Source organism: Prionailurus bengalensis, chromosome B3 (assembly GCF_016509475.1).
Source record: "Prionailurus bengalensis isolate Pbe53 chromosome B3, Fcat_Pben_1.1_paternal_pri, whole genome shotgun sequence".
Classification (NCBI taxonomy): domain Eukaryota; kingdom Metazoa; phylum Chordata; class Mammalia; order Carnivora; family Felidae; genus Prionailurus; species Prionailurus bengalensis.
The window spans coordinates 29518593-29542029 of NC_057355.1; the positions used below are offsets into that span (position 1 = coordinate 29518593).

Genomic DNA, 23437 nt, shown 5'->3' on the forward strand with positions numbered 1-23437 from the left:
AATAAACTTCTATCTCTTTTGTTCTGCCTCAGGTGAATTCTTGCAGGCCTCTACCACATCGGGTCTCCCCACACATAGATCATATGTAACTTTAGGGAGCTATTGTTTTTGGATGGCTCCCTTCCTTTATTCATGAAGGTATCTTGGAGAAAGAGACAAAAGGGGAAAATAAACAAACCTAGGAGGCTGTAAATAAAAGCATGTGAACAAACTTATGGACACTGTGAGGCTGCACCATATTGTGCTGAGGGCCTGGCTTGATCTGGTGTAGGCTTTGTAACTGACTCAAGGAGAATCACTTAATTCCTCTGGATTTCAGGAGAAGAGGGATGGATAACCCCCAAGATCTCTTCCAGCAATGACAGTTAAGTTTATGACACCAAAAAGAAAAACAGACTTTGACAGGAGCATGTAGTTAGGGAAAAACAAGAAATATGAGGCTTGCCTCAGTATGGGAAACCAAGAAGGACAAAGGTAAGGCAAAGAAAAAAAGAGGCCAACATGACCACTTGCATCCCTATAAAATGACCCCAAGATTGGCAAAACTTTAGAGATGTTTCCAAAGTTGAGTCTAGATTAGTATCAAGTAGAAGCCTTACCTTCTGGTGACAGCAAAGCACAGCATGCACATTCCATGCAAGAGTCCTGCAGCATGCTGCAGAAAGGTGGCCGTCTTGGGATTCTCATCCACTGGGCCTTGCACAGAGAGGAAGCAGCCATGAAGCTTGTTGATCAGGCCTATGTTCACCACGTAGCTAGATGTGGGGAGAAACATATGTGTTATCAGTCTGCACAGGCTGGCAATATCGTCACCTTCAAAGATAAATCTTAACAAACATAGGCTTAGACCCCTCAAACAAGCAAACAATAGGTTTGGGTAAAGCATCTCAAGTAACAATTTCCTTAGATTTAGTCCTGAATAATCAGCAAAGAAGGATTTGCTTCCTTCTTTTGGACATTCTGATGCTATTTTTTTCAAGAAAGATGAATGAAAATGATCATCTGATCATTTTTAGTGGTCTAAAGAGTCTGTCAATATTTGAAATGATTTATAATTATCTCTACACTCTTGAAAAGCAATACTTCTTAAAGTACCAGAGAGCCAAATTCCCTAGAATGTAGAGATTTAGAAAATAAGATGATGCTACTCAGATACTCTTGTTTCAACCTAAATTTCTAATGCAACTGTAGATTCTCTGTTTTCCAAAATCCTGTCATCATTGAGTATAATAATGAGAATCTAATTGCTCTCTGTTATGAAAAGTACCAGTCTTGACAGTTGACAATAACATTTAAGAAGTCACTTTCATCTTTTCATCCCATTAAACAGCTTTCCAGAACTGTTTATTAAACTGGACCAAAAATAGTGGTTCTTTTATTAGTCTGCAAAGCAACTATCATTGAAAATAGTATTTTAAGACTATAAATTACCTGTAGATAAATCAGCTTTAGCTTAGAGATTTTATACTACTTCAGTGCTACTGTATTTACATGTATGAAAAGGGCAGGACTTTGTATGTAGTAGTTCTGAAAATCAACACATGTTAATTTTGGGAAGGGCCAACATGGTGAAGTAGGGGAATCCAAAGTTCCCTTGTCTCACAAACAAAGCAGTGTTGAAGCTCAAGGACTTTGAACTCGAGAGTCCGGGAGGCAGTCGCTTCCAGGGACTCACCGGGACAACCTGACCGGCCATAGGTGCGTGATTGCAAACTGGGAGAGAGACAATGAATGGTGGGGAGGTATCCCCTTCTGCAGAGAGACAAAAGGAAGAGAAAGAGAGGCTGGGGAAGCATAGGACTGTATCTGGACAAGAGAAAAACCACGGACCAGGCCGGAGAAAGATCCAATCTTTAAATGAAGGGCTTTCTCTGCGACTGGGTCCCGGCTGCCCGGATGGCGCACCTGGGAAGAAGGGGAGCCAGCCCCGGGCTTGGTGGTTAGGACAGGGGTGTAGTCCACAGTTGGAGAAAGTGATCCCCTCCCTGGTGTGCTGCGGGATAGGACAAAGCTTGCCCACGTCCATCAGCTGGGGACTATATATCAGGCGGTGTGCAGCTGCACTCCCCCAGTACCGCCGAGCACAGAGCAGGAGTCTGAATCGCAATCAAGAGCCAGGGCACGGAAGTCGGCAGAGTGGGACAAACTGCCTCATTTGCGCCAGTGGCACAGTGAGGATGGCTTGAACAGAGTGGTTTGGGACACCTGGTCTGTGGAGGAGAGACTGGCATGTTGCCATTTTTCTCCCCACCACCAACAAGGTGGGGCTTCAGGCATCGGACAGCGGAACCCACACTGGAGGCTGGACCTGCCTACTCCAAACCACCCCTTCTGCACCTGGTAACTGCATATCTACTGGAGCGGAGTAGTAGCTGAGGAATTAGACAGCCCCTCCATGAGACCAGCACTGCTGCATTGCCTGGTTTAATTCTCCGACAATTCTTATTATATAGATACATTCTTCCTTCCTTTTCTCCTTCTTATCTCTTCCCTCCTCCAGTCTGGTTACTCTGGTTGTTGGTTTGTCTAAGCAGACATATTTAATCCATTCTCTTGATACATGTTCCACACCTCCTTCTTCATTCTCCTTTCTCTCTCTCTGGATTAAGCCAAATAGTTTCTCTGTCTGGCCAATGTTATTTTCTTTTCTTCTTTCCTGCCTCCTTCTTTATTTTCCTTTCTCTCCCTCTGGATTAAGCTGTATAGTTTCTCTGTCTGGGCAATTTTTATTTTTTCTTTTTCCTCACCCCTGTCATTTCTCTCTTTGTATAGGATAAGGCCTCTTCCATCAGCACCACTCCCCCCTGTTGCTTACTTGTAGCTGGTGTTTCTGACTTTTTGTTTTGGGGTTTTTTTTTGTTTGTTTGTGTGTTTGTGTATTTTTGTCTTCTGTTTGTTTTTTGTTTTCCTCTCCAGGGCCACATCAATGAACAAATCAAAACATACCTAGTGGAGGGTTTGAAATATCAGTATGAGTAGGGAGATAAAGTAATCAAAGTCACAACAACAGAGAGCAAGTAACGCACTCCAAAAAACACCTCCTAAAGGGCCAGGCCCTGGACAGTGTATGACCCCTCTTTAATATAGTAGTGCTCGAAGGTGAAGGGCAGATAACAAGCTTTGAAAACACATAAGGGACAGAAAACTAGCCAAAATGACGAAATGGAAGAATTCTTCTCAAAAGAAATTCCAGGAAGAAATGACAGCTAAAGAACTGCTCAAAGCAGATATAAACAATATAACTGAACAAGAATTTAGGATAATAGTCATAAGATTAATCGCTGGGCTTGAAAAAAGCATAGAAGACAGCAGAGAATCTATTGCTACAGAGATCAAGGAACTAAAAAATAGGCATGATCAATTAAAAAATGCTGTAAATGAGGTGCAAAATAAACTAGAGGTACTGACAGCGAGAACTGAAGAGAGAGGGGAGAATAGGTGAAATAGAAGATAAAATTACAGAAAAAGATGAAGCTGAGAAAAAGAGATAAAAAAAAATTCTGGATCACAATGGGAGAATCAGAGAACTGAGTGATTCAATGAAACGGAACAATATCTGTATCACAGGAGTTCCAGAAGAAGAAGACAGAGAGAAAGGGGCTGATGGTGTGCTTGAACAAATTATACCTGAAAACTTCTTCAATCTGGGGAAGGAAACATGCATTGAAATCCAGGAGGCACAGAGAACTCCCTTCAGACATAACTTAAACTGATCTTCTGCATGACGTATCATAGTGAAACTGGCAAAATACAGGGATAAAGAAAGAATTCTGAAAGCAGTTAGGGATAAACAGGCCTTAACCTACAAGGATAGACACATAAGGGTAGTAGCAGACCTATCTACTGGAACTTGGCAGGCCAGAAAAGAGTGGCAGGAAATTTTCAATGTGATGAATAGGAAAAACATGCAGCCAAGAATCCTTTATCCAGCAAGCCTGTCATTCAGAACAGAAGGAGAGATAAAGGTTTTCCCAAACAAAAACTGAAGAAATTCATCACCACTAAACCAGACATGAAATCTACAGATAAGACAGTGACTCTAAACCCATATCTTTCAATAATAACACTGAATATAAACAGACTAAATGCTCCAACCAAAGGAAATAGGGTATCAGAATGGATAAACAAACAAAAAACCACAAGACCCATCTATTTGCTGTCTACAAGAGATCAATTTTAGACCTGAGGACACCTTCAGATTGTACATGAGGGGATGGAGAACCATCTATCCTGCTACTGGAAGTCAAAAGAAAGCTGAAGGAGCCATACTTATATCAGACAAACTAGATTTTAAACTCAAGACTGTAACAAGAGATGAAGAAGGGCATTATATAATAATTATGCAGTCTATCCATCAAGAAGAGCTAACAATTATAAATGTTTATGTACCGAATTTGGAGACACCCAAATATATAAAACAACTAATCGCAAACATAAGCAATCTTATTGGTAAGAATGTGGTATTTGCAGGGGACTTTAATACTCCACTTACAACAACAGATCATCTAGACACAAAATCAATAAAGAAACAATGGCCCTGAATGATACAATGGACCAGATGGACTTGACAGATATATTTAGAACTTTTCTCCCTAAAGCAGCAGAATATATATTCTTTTCGAGTGCACATGGAACACTCTCTGAGATAGATCACTTACTGGGTCACAAAACAGCCCTCAATAAATACAAAAGAATTGAGATCATTACCATGCACACTTTCATATCACAATGCTATGAAACTTGAAATCAACCACAGGAAAAAGTTTGGAAAACCTCCAAATGCATGGAGGTTAAAGAACACCCTACTAAAGAATTAATGGGTCAACCAGGCAATTAGAGAAGAAATTAAAAAAATATGGAGGGGCGCCTGGGTGGCGCAGTTGGTTGAGCATCCGACTTCAGCCAGGTCACGATCTCGCGGTCCGTGAGTTCGAGCCTCGCGTCAGGCTCTGGGCTGATGGCTCAGAGCCTGGAGCCTGCTTCCGATTCTGTGTCTCCCTCTCTCTCTGCCCCTCCCCCATTCATGCTCTGTCTCTCTCTGTCCCAAAAATAAATAAACGTTGAAAAAAAAATTAAAAAAATATATGGAAACAAATGAAAATGAAAACACAACAATCCAAACCCTTTGGGATGCAGCAAAGGCAGTCCTGAGAGGAAAATACATTGAGATAGGCAATCTAGGCCTATCTCAAGAAACAAGAAAAATCCCAAATACAAAATCTAACAGCACACCTAAAGGAAATAGAAGCAGAACAGCAAAGACACCCCAAAACCAGCAGAATAAGAGATACAATAAAGATCAGAGCAGAAATCAACAATATAGAATCCAAAAAAACAGAACAGATCAATGAAACAAAGAGTTGGTTTTTTGAAAAAAATAAATAAAATTGATAACCCCCTAACCAGACTTCTCGAAATGAAAAGAGGACCCAAATAGATAAAATCATGAATGAAAATGGATTTATCACAACCAATCCCCCAGAAATATAAGCAATTATCAGAGAATACTATGAAAAATTATATGCCAACAAAACTGGACAACCTGGAAGAAATGAACAAATTCCTAGACACCCACACATGACCCAAACTCAAATGGGAAGAAATAGAAAATTTGAAGAGACCCATAACTAGTGAGGAAATTAAATCAGTTATCAAAAATCTCCCAACAAGTAAGAGTCCAGGATCAAATGGCTTCCCTGGGGAATTCTACCAGACATTGAAAGCAGAGATAATACCCATCCTTCTCAAGCTGTTCCAAAAAAGAGAAAGGGAAGGAAAACTTCCAGACTCATTCTATGAAGCCAGCATTACTTTGATTCCCAAACCAGACAGAGACCCAGTAAAAAAAGAGAACTACAGGCCAATATCCGTGATGGATATGGATGCAAAAATTCTCAATAAGATACTAGCAAATCGAATTCAACAGCATATAAAAAGAATTATTCACCATGATCAGGTGGGATTCATTCCTGGGCTGTAGGGCTGGTTCAATATTTGCACATCAATCAGTGTGATACATCACATTAGTAAAAGAAAGGATAAGAACCATATGATCCTGTCAATCGATGCAGAAAAAGCATCTGACAAAATACAGCATCCTTTCTTAATAAAACCCCTCGAGAAAGTTGGGATAGAAGGAACACACTTACACATCATAAAAGCCATATATGAAAAGCCCACAGCTAATGTCATCCTCAATGGGGAAAAACTGAGAGCATTTCCCCTGAGATCAGGAACATGACAGGGATGTCCACTCTCACCACTGTTGTTTAACACAGTGTTGGAAGTCCTAGCCTCAGCAACAGACAACAAAATGAAATAAAAGACATCAAAATCGGCAAAGAAGAAGTCAAACTTTCACTTTTCATAGATGACATGATACTTTACACAGAAAACCTGACAGACTCCACCAAAAGTCTGCTAGAACTGATACACGAATTCAGCAAAGTCGTAGGGTACAAAATCAATGTACAGAAATCGGATGCATTTTTATACACCAATAATGAAGCAACAGAAAGAGAAATAAACTGATCCCATTTACAACTGCACCAAGAACCATAAGATACCTAGGAATAAACCTAACCAAAGATGTAAAAGACCTGTATGCTGAAAACTATAGAAAGCTTATGAAGGAAACTGAAGAAGACAAAAAGAAATGGAAAAACATTCCGTGCTCATGGATTGGAAGAATAAATACTGTTAAAATGTCAACACGACCCAATGCAATCTATACATTCAATGCAATCCCAATCAAAATTGCACCAGCATTCTTCTCAAAGCCAGAAAAGCAATCCTAAAATTTGTATGGAACCACAAAAGACCCCAAACAGCCAAAGTAATATTGAAGAAAACCAAAGTGGGAGGCATCACAATCCCAGACTTTAGCCTCTAATACAAAGCTGCAATCAAGACAGTATGGTATTGGCACAAAAACAGACACATAGACCAATAGAATAGAGAACCCAGAATTTGACCCACAAATGTATGGCCAACTCATCTTTGATAAAGCAGGAAAGGGCATCCAATGGAAAAAAGACAGTATCTTTAGCAAATGGTGCTGGGATAACTGGACAGCAATATGCAGAAGAATGAACCTGGACCACTTTCTTACCCCATCCACAAAAATAAACTCAAAATGGATGAAGGACTGAATGTGAGACAGGAAACCATCAAAACCCTAGAGGAGGAAGCAGGCAACAACCCCTTTGACCTCAGCCGCAGCAATTTCTTGCTCGACACATCTCCAAAGGCAAGGGAATTAAAAGCAAAAATGAACTATTGGGACCTCATCAAGATTGAAAGCTTTTGCACTGCAAAGGAAACAATCAACAAAACTAAAAGGCAACCGACGGAATGGGAAAAGATATTTGCAAATGACATATCTGATAAAGTGCTTTCCCTTAGGGGGAAAGCTCTCAGTTTTTCTCCATTGAGGATGATATCAGCTGTGGGTCTTTCATATGTGGCCTCTATGATCTTGAGGTTTGTTCCATCTATTCCTAATTTCATGAGGGTTCATACCAAAAAAAGGATACTATATTTTGTCAAATACATTTTCTGCATCTATTGAGAGGTTCACATGGTTCTTATCCTTTTTTTTTTATTAACGTGATGTATTATATTGATTGATTTGCAGATATTGAACCAGCCCTGCAGACCAGGAATACATCCTGTTGATCATGGTGAAAAATTATTTTAATGTATTATTGGATTCGTTTTGCTAGTATCTTGTTGAGAATTTTTGCATCCATGATCATCAGGGAAACTGGTCTGTAGTTTTCTTTTTTAGTGGGGTCTTTGTCTGGTTTTGGAATAAAGGTAATGCTGGGCTCATAGAATGAATTTGGAAGTTTTCCTTCCATTTCTATATTTTGGAATAGCTTCAAAAGAAGAGGAATTAACTCTTCTTTAAATGTTTGTAGAATTCCTCTGGAAAGCCATCTGGCCTTGGACTCTTGTTTTTCAGGAGATTTTTGACTACTGATTCAGTTTCTTTATTGGTTATGTGTCTGTTCAAATTTTCTGTTCCTTCCTGTTTTAGTTTAGGTAGTTTATATGTTTTTAGGAATTTGTCCATTTCTTCCAGATTGCCCAATTTGTTGGCATATATATAATTGCTCATTAATATTCTTTCATTATTGCTTGTATTTCTGCAGTGTTGGTTGTGATCTCTCCTCTTTCACTTGTGATTTTATTTGGGTCCTTTCCTTTTTCTTTTTGATCAATCTGGCTAGGGGTTTGTCAATTTTGTTAATTCTTTCAAAGAACCAATTCCTGGTCCTGTTTTTGTTTTTTTTTGTTTGTTTATTTTCTATTGTGATATCACTAATTTCTGCTCTAATCTTTATTATTTCTTTCTTCTGCTGGTTTTGGGCTTTACTTTTCTTTTTCCAACTCCTTTAGGTATAAGGTTAGGTTGTATATTTGAGACATTTCCTCCTTCTTTAGTAAGGCCTGGATTCCTATATACTTCCCTCTTATGACCACATTTGCTGCATCCCCAAGGTTTTAGACTGTTGTGTTTTCATTTTCATTGGCTTCCATGTACTTTTTACACTTTTTAATTTCCCTTTAACTTCTTGGTTAACCCATTCATTCTTTAGTAGGATGTTCATTAATGTCCAAGTATTCATGGTCTTTCCAAATTTTTTCTTGTGGTTGATTTTGAATTTCATAGTGCCGTGGTCTGAAAATATGCAAAGTATGATCTCAATCTTTTTTGTACTTGTTGAGGGCCGATTTGTGACCCACTATGTGATCTATTCTGGAGAATTTTTGGTGTGCACTTGAGAAGAAAGTGTATTCTTCTGCCTTAGGGTGAAATGTTCTGAACATATTTCTTAATTCCATCTGGTCCAGTGTGTTATTCAAAACCATTGTTTCCTTGTTGATTTTCTAGTTAGATGATCTGTCCATTGCTATAAGTGCGGGGTTAAAATCCCCTACTATTATGGTATTATTATCAACGAGTTTCTTTATGTTTTATGTTGATTTATATATTTGGGTGTTCCAGGTTGGGGGGATGAATATTTACAATTGTTAGGCCTTCCTTGTGAATAGATCTCTTAATTATGATATAATGCCCTTCTTCATCTCTTGTTTCAGTCTTCGTTTTAAAATCTAGTTTTTCTGATATAAGTATGGCTACTCTGGCTTTCTTTTGATGTCCATTAGCATGATAGGTGGTTCTCCATTCCCTTACTTTAAATCTGCAGGTGTCTTTAGGTCTCAGAAGATGAAGAGAGAGAAAAAAGGGGCAGGAGGTTATGTGAGTAAATTATAGCTGAAAACTTTCCTAATCTGGGAAAGAACACAGACATCCAAATCCATTAAGCACATAGAACTCCCATTCAATTCAACAAAATTGATTATCAAAAAGGCATATTCACAAAATACACAGACAAAGAAGGAATTATAAAAGCCCCAAGGGAAAAAAAATGTCCTTAACCTACAAGGGAAGACAGATCAGGTTCACAGCATATCTGTTCACAGGAACTTGGCAGGTCAGAAAGGAGTAGCAGGATATATTCAACATTCTGAATTGGAAAAATATGCAGCCGAGAATTCTTTATCTAGCAAGTCTATCATTCAAAATAGAAGGAGAGATCAAAAGTTTCCCAGACAAACAAAAACTAAAGGAGTTTGTGACCATTAAACCAGCCCTGTAAGAAATTTTAAGGGGGACTCTTTGAGTGGATAAGAAACAAAATAAAACAAAAAAAGATCAAAAGCAACAAAGACTAGAAAGGACCAGAGAATGTCACCAGAAACACCAACTTACAGGCCACACAATAGCACTGATTTCATATCTTTCAATAATCACTCTAAATATAAATGGACCAAATGCTCCAGTCAAAAGACACAGGGCACTGGAATGGATAAAAAACCAAGACCCATCTATATGCTGACACATACATATTTTTATACATAATGTTTATATAAAATCGTATGTCTATGTATATGATTATATGATTGTACATATATATACATAATCATACACACACACACACACACACACACACACACACACACACACACATGAATGGGAATGATATACACAAACTAACATAGTGATTTTTTTCCTGAGGAGTAAGGTGAAAGGGATGACGATGGGGAGTTAGCTGTACCTGCAACATTTGGTTTCTTACCAATAAGAAAAAAGATCTAATGCACTATAAAAAAGTGTTATCAGTTACTGAAAAATGTTATCAGTTGGCACATAGGTATTGATAATATTGTTAGGTGTGTGAGACGTTTAATGTGCTGTTGAATTTGGTTTGCTAGTATTTTGTTGAGAATTTTTGCTCCAGAGTTGGGCACATAAATATTTACCACTGTTACATCTTCTTAGTAGACTACCCTTTTATCATTATATAATGACCTTATTTGTCTCTTTTGACTATTTTTAGCTTAAAGTCTATTTTGTTGGATATAAATACAGCTACCCATACTTTCTCTTATTACCATTTCTTTGAAATATCTATTCCATCCCTTTACTCTATGTATGTCCTTAATGCTAAAATGAGTCTCTTATAGGCAGTATATCATTGCATCTTGTTTTGTTAATCCATTCAGCCACTCTGTCTTTTGATTAGAGCATTTAATTCACTTACACTTAAAGTAATTATTAATAAGTAAGGACTTACTATTGCCATTTTGTTTTCTGACTGTTTTGTACTTTCCTTGTTCCTTGCTTCTTGCTCTCTTCCTTTGTGATCTGATAACTTTTTGTTGTGGTATGATTTGACTCCTTTATAATAATCTTCTGTGTATCTACTACAGGTTTTCCTTTGTAAGTTTGATAGCATATAGAAACTATGCTTTTACTTCTCCCCTGCTCACATTTGGGGTTACTGATGTTATAATTTATATTTTTTATAGTGTGCATCAAATGACAACTAATTGTAGTTATGGTTACTTTTAATACATTTGATTAACTTTTATTTTTATTTTATTTTTAAAAAAAATTTTTAACGTTTATTTATTTTTGAGACAGAGAGAGACAGAGCATGAACGGGGGAGGGTCAGAGAGAGAGGGAGGCTCAGAATCTGAAACAGGTTCCAGGCTCTGAGCGGTCAGCACAGAGCCCAATGCGGGGCTCGAACTCAGGGACCAGGAGATCATGACCTGAGCGGAAGTCGGACGCTTAACCGACTGAGCCACCCAGGCGCCCCTTGATTAACTTTTAAACTACACTTGTAAGTGAATTACGTGCCAACATTACAATATCAGACATTCAGATTCTGACTATATATTTACAATTACCAGTGACTATTACACATCCACCTTCTTTTGTTACTATCCTCCTTTTATTTCAGCTTGAATAATGCCCTTTAGCATTTCTTATAAGGCAGTTCTAGTGGAGGTGAACTTTAGGTTTTGTTTGGGAAAGTCTTTATTTCTCCTTCATTTCTGAAGGGCAGCATTGTCACAGTTACAGCATTCTTGGTTGACAGTTTTTTCCTTCCATGTTTTTAAAGGCTGTGCCTTAATGTTGGGTGGGGCTGCAGGCTGGACTTCAGGTGGGCTGCTGGCTGTGCTCTGATTTTGGGCAAGGTTGCCAGCTGGGTTCTCTGGTTGGGAGGGACTCCCAGATCTATCTCATAGTTGGGTGGCGCTGTAGGCTATGTTTTGAGATTTCCCAGGGTCACTGTTAAGGTTTCCTGGTAATGTGTGGGGCCAGAAGCTATGATCAACAGTTAGGTAGGGCTGTTGGCTTGGCTACCTGCCTGATCAGGGCTGTAGGATGGGCTTTGTGGCTGCATGGGTTCTCTGGCTGGTCAAAACTGGAGGTGATGCTGAGCAGTTGGGCAGGGATTAAAATTGCTTCTCTGTCCTGGTGGGGCTATAGAACAGGCTCTACAGCCAGTACAGCCTGAGACTGAGGAACCAAATCAGGCAGAACTGCCAATTAAGCTCCTTGCCAAGATGGGGGCTATCTAGGTTTAGCTTTATGAATAGGCAGAAATGCTATCTGGGATGTCTGCTCAGGTATCACTGCAAGCTGGAGTGCAGTTCACCAGGATTTGAATGCTTATTGCTGTCAGTCCTACCCCTCCTTCTCCCTTTCAAGTTGATTCTCAATGGTTGAACCCTGCAGATTACCCATATGATCTTCATGAGGCAAAATCCAAGTGGGCTTCCTGGGAAGTGTCCCACAACACTGGAAGACCTGGACATCCACTTTGGGTTCTCTTTTCACATTGGAGAAACTATAAGCTTACCGAGACCCTCTCAGTGGCCAGCCTGGGGAAGAGGTGATGTGATCAGAGTGTTAGTTTTTCCTTTCACTCTTCTAATGCAGTCCTTCTTGGTCTCTGAAGTCCAGGGAGGGTTCTTCAGACTCACCCACCCCCAATTTCTGGGGTTTTCACACTGGTGTCTTTATCTATAGATAGCTGTTAGTTGGCCTTCTATGGTGGGGGGGACTGAAGTTGGCAGGAACCTATGTTGCCATCTGTTCAATGACACAGTCAGTTCCACAGTAAAGAACTAAGATCTTATAAACAGAGACCTACCACAAGGAATCAACACTGCTCCAAATAAGCAGAAGCATCATCTGCAGCATTGTATTTCCATTTCACAGTATATGATGGTAAGTGATATTTTAGTGCATTCTATTCATATCTCAACAAAGTAATGGAGGCTTATAGTCCAAGATCAAGGTACCAACAATGTTGAACTCCTCTGAGGACTCTCTCTTTGGTTTTCAGATGGTGCCTTTCTGGTGCTTCTTCACATGTGCATGTGCCCAATGTTCTTAATATAAGAAGAGCTTTTACAATTAAAGACTCAAAATCACTAGTAGAAAAATGGGCAAAGTAAAAGAACAGGCAACTCACAAAAAAATAGAAATGGCCAATAAACATTTAAAAATGTTCAATGTCACTACTATAAAAATAAATATTTTCACCTCTCAATTTGGCTAAGGCTCAAAAGAGTGATGACATATTGTGTAGACTGAGGGTGCAAGAACATACTCATAGTTAATCTTTGTGTAGGTCAATTTGGCAATATGGACAAAAACCCTTACTGCAAATGTTTGACCCAGAAATTCTACTTCTCAACATTTATTTTAAGAAAACAATCAGTTGCAGGGAAAAATGAGTGTACAAAGATGTTCTTCAAAGTGGCATCTGTAGTAAAAAACTAGAATAAACCTACAGTGTAACAATAGGTTACATGAAACAAATCACTACTACATAAACAAACAATTGGAAAGCCAGCAAAAAGTAATTTGCAAATTCCTGTTTAGAAAAATAAATACATAAGACAATATGCACAAGTATTACAATATTTTTTATAAGACCACCACATGTATGTACACCAAAACCAACCCAGTCATTATCTTTGGGTGGAGGAATTAAAGAAAATTTTTGTGTTTTTACAAAAATACCCATTTTTCTTTTCTGATTTAACAAATTGTTTTTCTCATTGAGCACACATTACTTTTATAATTAGGAAAAATAAATTATTTTGAAAAGGAGAAGAGAGAGAGAAACAGAGAGCCAAGCTATCTGCTATCACAAGAGAACCTGAATACTTAAAGACATAACAATAGAGCAAAGGTCATAAATCTGAGAGATAGTGACAAGGCAGAATCAGTAAGTACTAAAGATTGTTTTTAAATATGCAAATTACTGTCACATTGGTTTCCATACAACACCCAGTGCTCATCCTAACAGGTGCCCTCCTCAACACCCATCACCCGTTTCCCCACCGTCCCACCCCCCATCAACCCTCAGTTTATTCTCAGTATTTAAGAGTCTCTTATGGTTTGCCTCCTTCCCTCTCTGTAACTTTTTTTCCCCCTTCCCCTACCCACGGTCTTCTGTTAAGTTTCTCAGGATCCACATAAGAGTGAAAACATATGGTATCTATCTTTCTCTTTATGACTTATTTCACTTAGCACAACACTCTCCAGTTCCATCCACAGTGCTACAAAAGGCCATATTTCATTCTTTCTCATTGCCAAGTAGAATTCCATTGTATATATAAACCACAACTTTTTTTAAAATATGAAATTTATTGACAAATTGGTTTCCATACAACACCCAGTGCTCATCCCAACAGGTGCCCTCCTCAATGCCCATCACCCACCCTCCACTCACTCTCACTCCCCATCAACCCTCAGTTTATTCTCAGTTTTTAAGAGTCTCTTATGGTTTGCCTCCTTCCTTCTCTGTAACTTTTCTCCTCCCCCATGGTCTTCTGTTAAGTTTCTCAGGATCCACATAAGAGTGAAAACATATGGTATCTATCTTTCTCTGTATGACTTATTTCACTTAGCATAACACTCTCCAGTTCCATCCACATTGCTACAAGAGGCCATATTTCATTCTTTCTCCTTGCCAAGTAGTATTCCATTGTATATATAAACCACAACTTCTTTATCCATTCATCAGTTGATGGACATTTAGGCTCTTTCCATAATTTGGCTATTGGTGAAAGTGCTGCTATAAACATTGGGGTAAAAGTACCCCTATGCATCAGCACTCCTGTATCCCTTGGGTAAATTCCTAGCGGTGCTATTGCGGGGTCATAGGGTAGATCTATTTTTAATTTTTTGAGGAAGCTCCACACTGTTTTCCAGAGTGGCTGCACCAGTTTGCATTCTCACCAACAGCGCAAGAGGGTTCCCCGTTTCTCCACATCCTTGCCAGCATCTGTAGTCACTTGAGTTGTTCATTTTAGCCACTCTGACCGGCGTGAGGTGGTACCTCAGTGTGGTTTTGATTTGTATTTCCCTGATGAGGAGTGATGTTGAGCATCTTTTCATGTGTCTGTTGGCCATGTGGATGTCTTCTTTAGAAAAGTGTCTATTCATGTCTTCTGCCCATTTCTTCACTGGATTATTTCTTTTTTGGGTGTGGAGTTTGGTGAGTTCTTTATAGATTTTGGATACTAGCCCTTGGTCTGATAGGTCATTTGCAAATGTATTTTCCCATTCCGTTGGTTGCCTTTTAGTTTCGTTGATGGTTTCCTTTGCAGTACAGAAGATTTTTATCTTCACGAGGTCCCAATAGTTCATTTTTGCTTTTGTTTCCCTGGCCTTCGGAGATGTGTCGAGTAAGGAGTTGCCATGGCTGAGCTCAAAGAGGTTGTTGCCTGTTTTCTCCTCTAGGGTTCTGATGGTTTCTTGTCTCACATTCAGGTCCTTCATCCATTCTTACTTTATTTTTGTGTATGGTATAAGAAAGTGGTCTAGTTTCATTCTTCTGCATGTTGCTGTCTAGTTCTCCCAGCACCATTGGTTAAAGAGACTGTCTTTTTTCCATTGGATATTCTTTCCTGCTTTGTCAAAGATTAGTTGGCCATACTTTTGTGGGTCACTGGAGAGACTCTATTCTATTCCATTGGTCTACATGTCTGTTTTCATGGCAAAACCATGCTGTCTTAATGATTATAGGTTTGTAGTAGAGGCTAAAGTCTGGGATTGTGATGCCTCCCACTTTGGTCTTCTTCTTTAATACTACTTTGGCTATTCGGGGTCTTTTGTGGTTCCATACAAATTTTAGGATTGCTTGTTCTAGCTTCGAGAAGAATGCTGGTACAACTTTGATTGGGATTGCATTGAATGTGGAGATAGCTTTGGGTAGTATTGACATTTTAATAATATTTATTCTTCCAAACCATGAGCACGGAATGTTTTTCCATTTCTTTGTGTCTTCTTCAATTTCCTTCATAAGCTTTCTACAGTTTTCAACATACAGATCTTTTACATCTCTGGTTAGGTTTATTCCTAGGTATTTTATGATTCTTGGTGCAATTGTGAATGGGATTAGTCTTTCTGTTGGTTCATTATTAGTGTATAAGAATGCAACTGATTTCTGTACCTTAATGGGTATCCTGCAACTTTGCTGAATTCATGTATCAGTTCTAGCAGATTTTTGGTGGAGTCTATCGGGTTTTCCATGCATAGTATCATGTCATCTGCAAAAAGTGAAAGCTTGACTTCATCTTTGCCAATTTTGATGCCTTCGATTTCCTTTTGTTGTCTGATTGCTGATGCTAGAACTTCCAACGCTATATTAAACAACAGCGGTGAGAGTGGACATCCCTGTCATGTTCCTGATCTCAGGGGAAATGCTCTCAGTTTTTCTCCATTGAGGATGACATTAGCTGTGGGCTTTTCATATATGGCTTTTATGATGTTTAAGTGTGTTCCTTCTATCCCGACTTTCGCGAGGGGTTTTATTAAGAAAGGATGCTGTATTTTGTCAAATGCTTTTTCTGCATCGATAGACAGGATCATATGGTTCTTTTCTTTTCTTTTACTAATGTGATGTCTCACATTGATTGGTTTGTGAATACTGAACCAGCCCTACAGCCCAGGAATGAATCCCACTTGATCATGGTGAATAATTCTTTTTATATGCTGTTGAATTTGATTTGCTAGTATCTTGTTGAGAATTTTTGCATCCATGTTCATCAGCAATATTGGCCTGTAGTTCTCTTTTTTGCTGGGTCTCTGTCTGGTTTGGGAATCAAAGTAATGCTGGCTTCATAGAATGAGTCTGGAGTTTTCCTTCCCTTTTTCTTTTTTGGAACAGCTTGAGAAGGATGGGTATTATCTCTGCTTTCAATGTCTGGTAGAATTCCCCAGGGAAGCCATCTGGTCCTGGACTCTTATTTGTTGGGAGATTTTTGATAACTGATTCAATTTTTTCACTGGTTATGGGTCTTTTCAAGTTTTCTCTTTCTTCCTGTTTGAGTTTTGGAAGTGTGTGGGTGCTTAGGAATTTGTCCGTTTCTTCTAGGTTGTCCAGTTTGTTGGCATATAATTTTTCATAGTATTCCCTGATAATTGCTTGTATTATGAGGGATTGGTTGTAATAATTCCATTTTCATTCATGATTTTATCTATTTGGGCCTCTCCCTTTTCTTTTTGAGAAGCCTGGCTAGAGGTGTATCAATTTTGTTTATTTTTTCAAAAAACCAACTCTTGGTTTCATTGATCTGCTCTACAGGTTTTTTTTTTGGTTCTATATTGTTTACTTCTGCTCTGATCTTTATTACTTCTCTTCTTCTGCTGGGTTTGGGGTATCTTTGCTGTTCTGCTTCTATTTCCTTTAGGTGTGCTGTTAGATTTTGTATTTGGGATTTTTCTTGTTTCTTGAGATAGGCCTGATTGCAATGTATTTTCCTCTCAGGACTGCCTTTGATGCATCCCAAAGCATTTGGATTGTTGTATTTTCATTTTCATTTGTTTCCATATATTTTTAAATTTCTTCTCTAATCGCCTGGTTGACCCATTCATTCTTTAGTAGGGTGTTCTTTAACCTCCACACTTTTGGAGGTTTTCCAAACTTTTTCCTGTGGTTGATTTCAAGTTTCACAGCATTGTGGTCTGAAAGTGTGCATGGTATGATCTCAATTCTTTTATACTTATGAAGGGCTGTTTTGTGACCCAGTATGTGATCTATCTTGGAGAATGTTCCATGTGCACTCGAGAAGAAAGTATCTTCTGTTGCTTTGGGATGCAGAGTTCTAAATATATCTGTCAAGTCCATCTGATCCAATGTATCATTCAGGGCCCTTGTTTCTTTATTGATCCTGTGTCCAGATGATCTCTCCATTGTTGTATATGGAGAATTAAAGTCCCCTGCAATTACCACATTCTTATCAATAAGGTTGCTCATGTCTGTGATTCTTTTATATAATTGGGGGCTCCCGTATTCAGCACATTGACATTTATAATTGTTAGCTCTTCCTGATGGATAGACTGTGTAATTATCATATAATGCCCTTCTTCATCTCTTGTTACAGCCTTTAATTTAAAGTCTAGTTTGTCTGATAAAAGTATGGCTACTCCAGCTTTCTTTTGACTTCCAGTTGCATGATACATAGTTCTCCATCCCCTCACTTTCAATCTGAAGGTGTCCTCAGGTCTAAAATGAATCTCTTATAGAGAGCAAATAGATGGGTCTTGTTTTTTCTAATCCATTCTGATACCCTATGTGTTTTCGTTGGAGAATTTAGTCCATTTACATTCAGTGTTATTTTTCAAAGATACGGGTTCAGAGTCATTGTGATGTCTGTAGGTTTCGTGCTTGTAGTGATGTCTCTGCTACTTTGTAGTCCTTGCAACATTTTACTCACAGAGTCGCCCTTAGTATCTCTTGTAGGGCTGGTTTAGTGGTGATGAATTCCTTTAGTTTTCGTTTGTTTGGGAAAACCTTTATCTCTCCTTCTGTCCTGAATCACACACTTGCTGGATAAAGGATTCTTGGCTGCATATTTTTTCTGTTCATCACATTGAAGGTTTCCTGCCATTCCTTTCTGGCCTGCCAAGTTTCAGCAGGTAGGTTTGGCACTCCCCTATGTGTCTACTTTTGTATGTTAGGGCCCGTTTATCCCTAGCTGCTTTCAGAATTCTCTCTTTATCCTTGTATTTTGCCAGTTTCACTATGATATGTTGTACAGAAGATCGATTCAAGTTATTTCTACAGGGGGTTCTCTGCACCTTTTGGATTTCAATGCTTGCTTCCTTCCCCAGATCAGGGAAGTTCTCAGCTAGGATTTGTTCAAGTACACCTTCAGCCCCTTTCTCTCTCTCGTCTTCTTCTGGAATTCCTATGATATGGATATTGTTCCGTTTGATTGCATCACTTAGTTCTCTAATTCTCCCTTCAGACTCCTGGATTTTTTTCTCTCTTTTTCTCAGCTTCCTCTTTTCCCATAACTTTATCTTCGAATTCACCTATTCTCTCCTCTGCCCCTTCAATCTGTGCTATGGCCACCTCCATTTTATTTTGCACCTCATTTATGGCATTTTTAAATTCCTCGTGACTATTTTTTAGTCCCTTGATCTCTGTAGCAATAGATTCTCTGCTGTCCTCTATGCTTTTTGCAAGCGCAGTGATTAATTTTATGACTGTTATTCTAAATTCTTGTTCCGTTGTATTGCTTAAATCGGTTTTGATCAATTGGTTAGCTGTCGCTACTTCCTGGAGTTTCTTTTGAGGAGAATTCTTCTGTTTCATCACTTTGGGTAGTCCCTGCGGTAGCTCCAAACTGCAGGGCACTTCCCCTGTGCTGCCCGGGGTAACTTGTGTTGGTGGGTGGGGCCGCAGTCAGATCCCATGTCTGCCCCAGCCCACAGCTAGGGCCACAGTCAGACTGGTGTGTACCTTATCTTCCCCCCTCCCAGGGGCAGGACTCACTGTGGGGTGGTGTGGCCCCTGTCTGGGCTGTTTACACGTTGCCAGGCTTGTGCTGCTTCAATGGGATCTGGCCAAGGACTTATTAGATGGGGTGGATCTGCAAGGTGCATAGGGGTGGAAGGGGCAGGCTCAGCTAGCTTTGTTGGTGGTGGTCCCCTGCGGGAGGGGCCCTGCAGCACCAGGAGGGAGGCAGGTCAGTTGGAGGGATGGACCCACAGAAGCATAGCACTGGGTGTTTGCCTGGTGCAAGCAAGTTTGGTGATGGGAACTGGTTCCCTTTGGAATTTCGGCTGGGGTATGGGAGAGGGAGATGGCGATTGCCAGCACCTTTGTCCCCCGGTTGAGCTGAGCTCTGTCTTCTGGGCTCAACAACTCTCCCTCCTGGCATCCCCTTGCCCTCCCCACTCTCCGAGAGCAGAGCTGTTGACTTTTAACATCCCAGATGTTAAGTCCTGCTGGCTGTCAGAACTCACGGAGTCTGCCCCTCCACTTTTGCAAGCCAGACTTCAGGGGTTCTTCTTTGCCTGGAGGGCTGCCCCTCCACCGCCCCGGCTCCCACCTGCCTGTCTGTGTAGCATGCACTGCCTCTCTGCCCTTCCTCCCCTCTATCGTGGGCCTCTTGTCTACGCTTGGCTCTGGAGAATCTGTTCTGCTAGTCTTCTGGTGGTTTTCTGGGTTTTAGGCAGATGTGGATGGAATCTAATCAATCAGCAGGACAAGGTGAGCCTAGCATCCTCCTACCCAGCCATCTTCCCAGGTCTCTCCTCAAGAGCCAGACAGGCAGGCCAGACATCGAGCTCCAAAAGTGGGGAACAGGTGACTTGGATCTAGATTCCTTTGTGTCTCCACACTCCAGGGTGGTTCAGCTTGCACCGTAGGGAGCCACACCCTCGGTTGAGCCCCAGACATTAAGGTGCGACTTGCTCTTCTTGCCAGGGCACGTCTGTCTCTACTGAGTAAATACTAAAGACTTAATTGGATATTGATTTGGTAAAAGAGTCTCTGTGAGGAGTGTTTGACAGTGGTCAGATTGCTGGCTTAAGTAACTGGGATATCAGTGCCACTGAGAAGGACAAATCACACAGGAAAAGGAGCTCCTCTGGGTGAAAAGATTATGTGTTCAGTTTTGAACTTGTGCAGCCTGATGGGCCTATGCTATATTCTGATATGAGGCGAGGGTTTGTTGGCTAGGAAAGTGCTAAAGTACAGTTTTATAACTTCTTGAATAGATGCCTTTCATTTGATAACTTTTGATTCCAAAAGACTGGTATCAGTTAGTGACTTGGAATCATCTATTTGCCTTCTGGTTTCACAATTTGATTTCCCTGTTTTAAGACATAAATATCTACTTGGATATGATGAAAAGGACTGTGCTTTAGTAAGACTTTAAAGAGCCAAAGAAACCTTGTAAAAGAAGAACACAGCTAGAGGCATTACACTTCCCGATTTCAAACTAATTACAAAGCTATCATAACCAAAACAGTATGGTTTTGGCATAAAAACACACACAGATCAACAGAACAGAATTGAGAACCCAGAAACAAACCCATGCATATACAGGCCACAAATTTTTGACAAGGAGCCAAGAACAGTCAACGGGGAAAGGACAGTGTCTTCAATAAATGGTGCTGGTACAAATAGCCACTTGCAGAAGAATGAAATTGGATTCCTATCTTACACTGTTCACAAAAAATGAACTTCAGATGCATTAAACTTAAGTGTAAGACCTCAAACCATAAAACTCTTAGAAGAAAATAGAGGGAAAAACTCCTTCATATTGGACTTGGCAAATATTTTTTTGTATATGATAAGAAACAGAAGCAAAAATGAACAAGTGGGACTACATCAACCTTAGAGGCTTCTGCACAGCACAGGAAACAACAAAGTGAAAAGGCAGCCTATTGAAAGGGAGAAAATATTTGCAAACGATATACCAGACAAGGGGTTCATATCCAAAATATATAAGGAACTCTTACCATTCAATAGTAAAAACACAAATAATCTGATTAAAAAGTGGGCAAAGGACCCAAATAGACATTTTTGCAAAGAACATACAGATGCCCACCAGGTACAGGAAAAGACACTCAACATCACCAATTATCAGGGAAAGTACAAATCAAAACCACAATGAGATCCACTTCAAACCTGTTAGAACAGCAATTATCAAAAAGACAGGAGATAATTATGGCAAGGATGTCAAGAAAAGTGAACCCTCGTACACTTTTGGTGGGAATGTAAATTTGTATAGCCACTGTGGAAAATCGGGACATTCCTCAAAAAATTAAAAACACAACTACCATACAATCCATCAAATCTACTTCTGTGTATACATATGAGGGAAATGAGTCACTATCTCAAAGAGATACCTGTACTCCCATGTTCATTGCAGCACTATTCACAATAGCCAACACATGGAAACAACTCTAAGTGACTATAATGGATGAATGAATAAAGCAAATGGGTGATGTGTTAGTGTGTGTGTGTGTGTGTGTGTATAATAGAATATTATTCATCCAAAAAAAGAAGGAAATCCTTCCATTTGCAACAACACTGATGGACCCTGAAGACATTATGCTGAGTAAAATAAGTCAGACAGTAAGATATATACTGTATGATCTCACTTACATATAAGTAGAATCTAAAAATGCCAGACTTCTAGAAATAGAGAGTAGAATGGTGGTTACTTAAGGCCTAGGGGCTAGGGAAAATTAGATGTTATTAAAGGGTACAAACTTTATAATATGACTAAGTTCTGGGGATTAATGTACAGCACGGTGACTATAGTTAACAATACTGTATTACATACTTGGAAGTTGCTAAGAGAGTAGCATTTATTTATTTATTTATTTATTTATTTATTTATTAATTTATTTATTATTTACTTTTATTTATTTTTTAAATTTACATCCAAGTTAGTTAGCATATAGTGCAATAAATAATGATTTAAGGAGTAGATGAGTAGCTCATCCCCCCTCCCACAACCCCTCCATTAACCCTCTGTTTGTTCTCCATATTTAAGAGTCTCTTATGTTTTTGTCCCCCTCCCTGTTTTTGTATTATTTTTGTTTCCCTTCCCTTATGTTCATCTGTTTTGTATCTTAAAGTTCTCATATGAGTGAAGACATATGATTTTTGTCTTTCTCTAATTTCACTTAGCATATTACCTTCTAGTTCTAGTTCCACCCACGTAGCTGCAAATGGCAAGATTTCATTCTTTTTGATTGCCAAATAATACTCCATTGTATATATATACCACATCTTCTTTATCCATTCATCCATCAATGGAAATTTTGGCTCTTTCCATACTTTGGCTATTGTTGATAGTGCTGCTATAAACATGGGGATGCATGTGTCCTTTCAAAACAGCATACCTGTGGGGCGCCTGGGTGGCGCAGTCGGTTAAGCGTCCGACTTCAGCCAGGTCACGATCTCGCGGTCCGTGAGTTCGAGCCCCGCGTCGGGCTCTGGGCTGATGGCTCACAGCCTGGAGCCTGTTTCCGATTCTGTGTCTCCCTCTCTCTCTGCCCCTCCCCCGTTCATGCTCTGTCTCTCTCTGTCCCAAAAATAAATAAACGTTGAAAAAAAAATTAAAAAAAAAAACAGCATACCTGTATCCCTTGGATATATACCTAGTAGTGCAATTGCTGGGTCATAAGGTAGTTCTATTTTTAGTTGTTTGAGGAACCTCCATACTGTTTTCCAGAGTGGCTGCACCAGTTTGCATTCCCACCAACAATTTAAAAGAGATCCTCTTTCTCCACATCCTTGCCAACATCTGTTGTTGCTGAGTTGTTAATGTTAGCCATTCTGACAGGTGTGAGGTGGTATCTCATTGTGGTTTTGATTTGTATTTCCCTGATGGTGAGTGATGTTGAGCATTTTGTCATGTGTCGGTTGGCCATCTGGATGTCTTCCTTGGAGAAGTGTCTATTCATGTCTTTTGCCCATTTCTTCACTGGATTATTTGTTTTTTGGGTGTTGAGTTTGATAAGCTCTTTATAGATTTTGGATACTAACCCTTTATCTGATATGTCATTTGCAAGTATCTTCTCCCATTCTGTCGGTTGCCTTTTAGTTTTGCGGATTGTTTCCTTTACTGTGCAGAAGCCTTTTATTTTGATGAGGTTCCCGTAGTTCATTTTTGCTTTTGTTTCCCTTGCCTCTGGAGACGGGTTGAGTAAGAAATTTCTGCAGGCAAGATCAAAGAGGTTTTTGCGTGCTTTCTCCTCGAGGATTCTGATGGCTTCCTGTCTTACATTGAGGTCTTTCA

General features: G+C 39.6%; 1 protein-coding gene across 3 annotated transcripts in view; it reads right to left on the minus strand.

The window, feature by feature from the left end:
* Positions 1 to 23437, minus strand: part of SCAPER (S-phase cyclin A associated protein in the ER) — a 535605-nt gene that overhangs the window by 67783 nt on the left and 444385 nt on the right. For all 3 annotated transcript variants that reach the window (XM_043554938.1, XM_043554936.1, XM_043554937.1), the window contains exon 27: positions 600 to 755. In XM_043554938.1, the coding sequence (XP_043410873.1) occupies positions 600 to 755 (156 nt within the window). The remainder of the gene's footprint in view (positions 1 to 599; positions 756 to 23437) is intronic.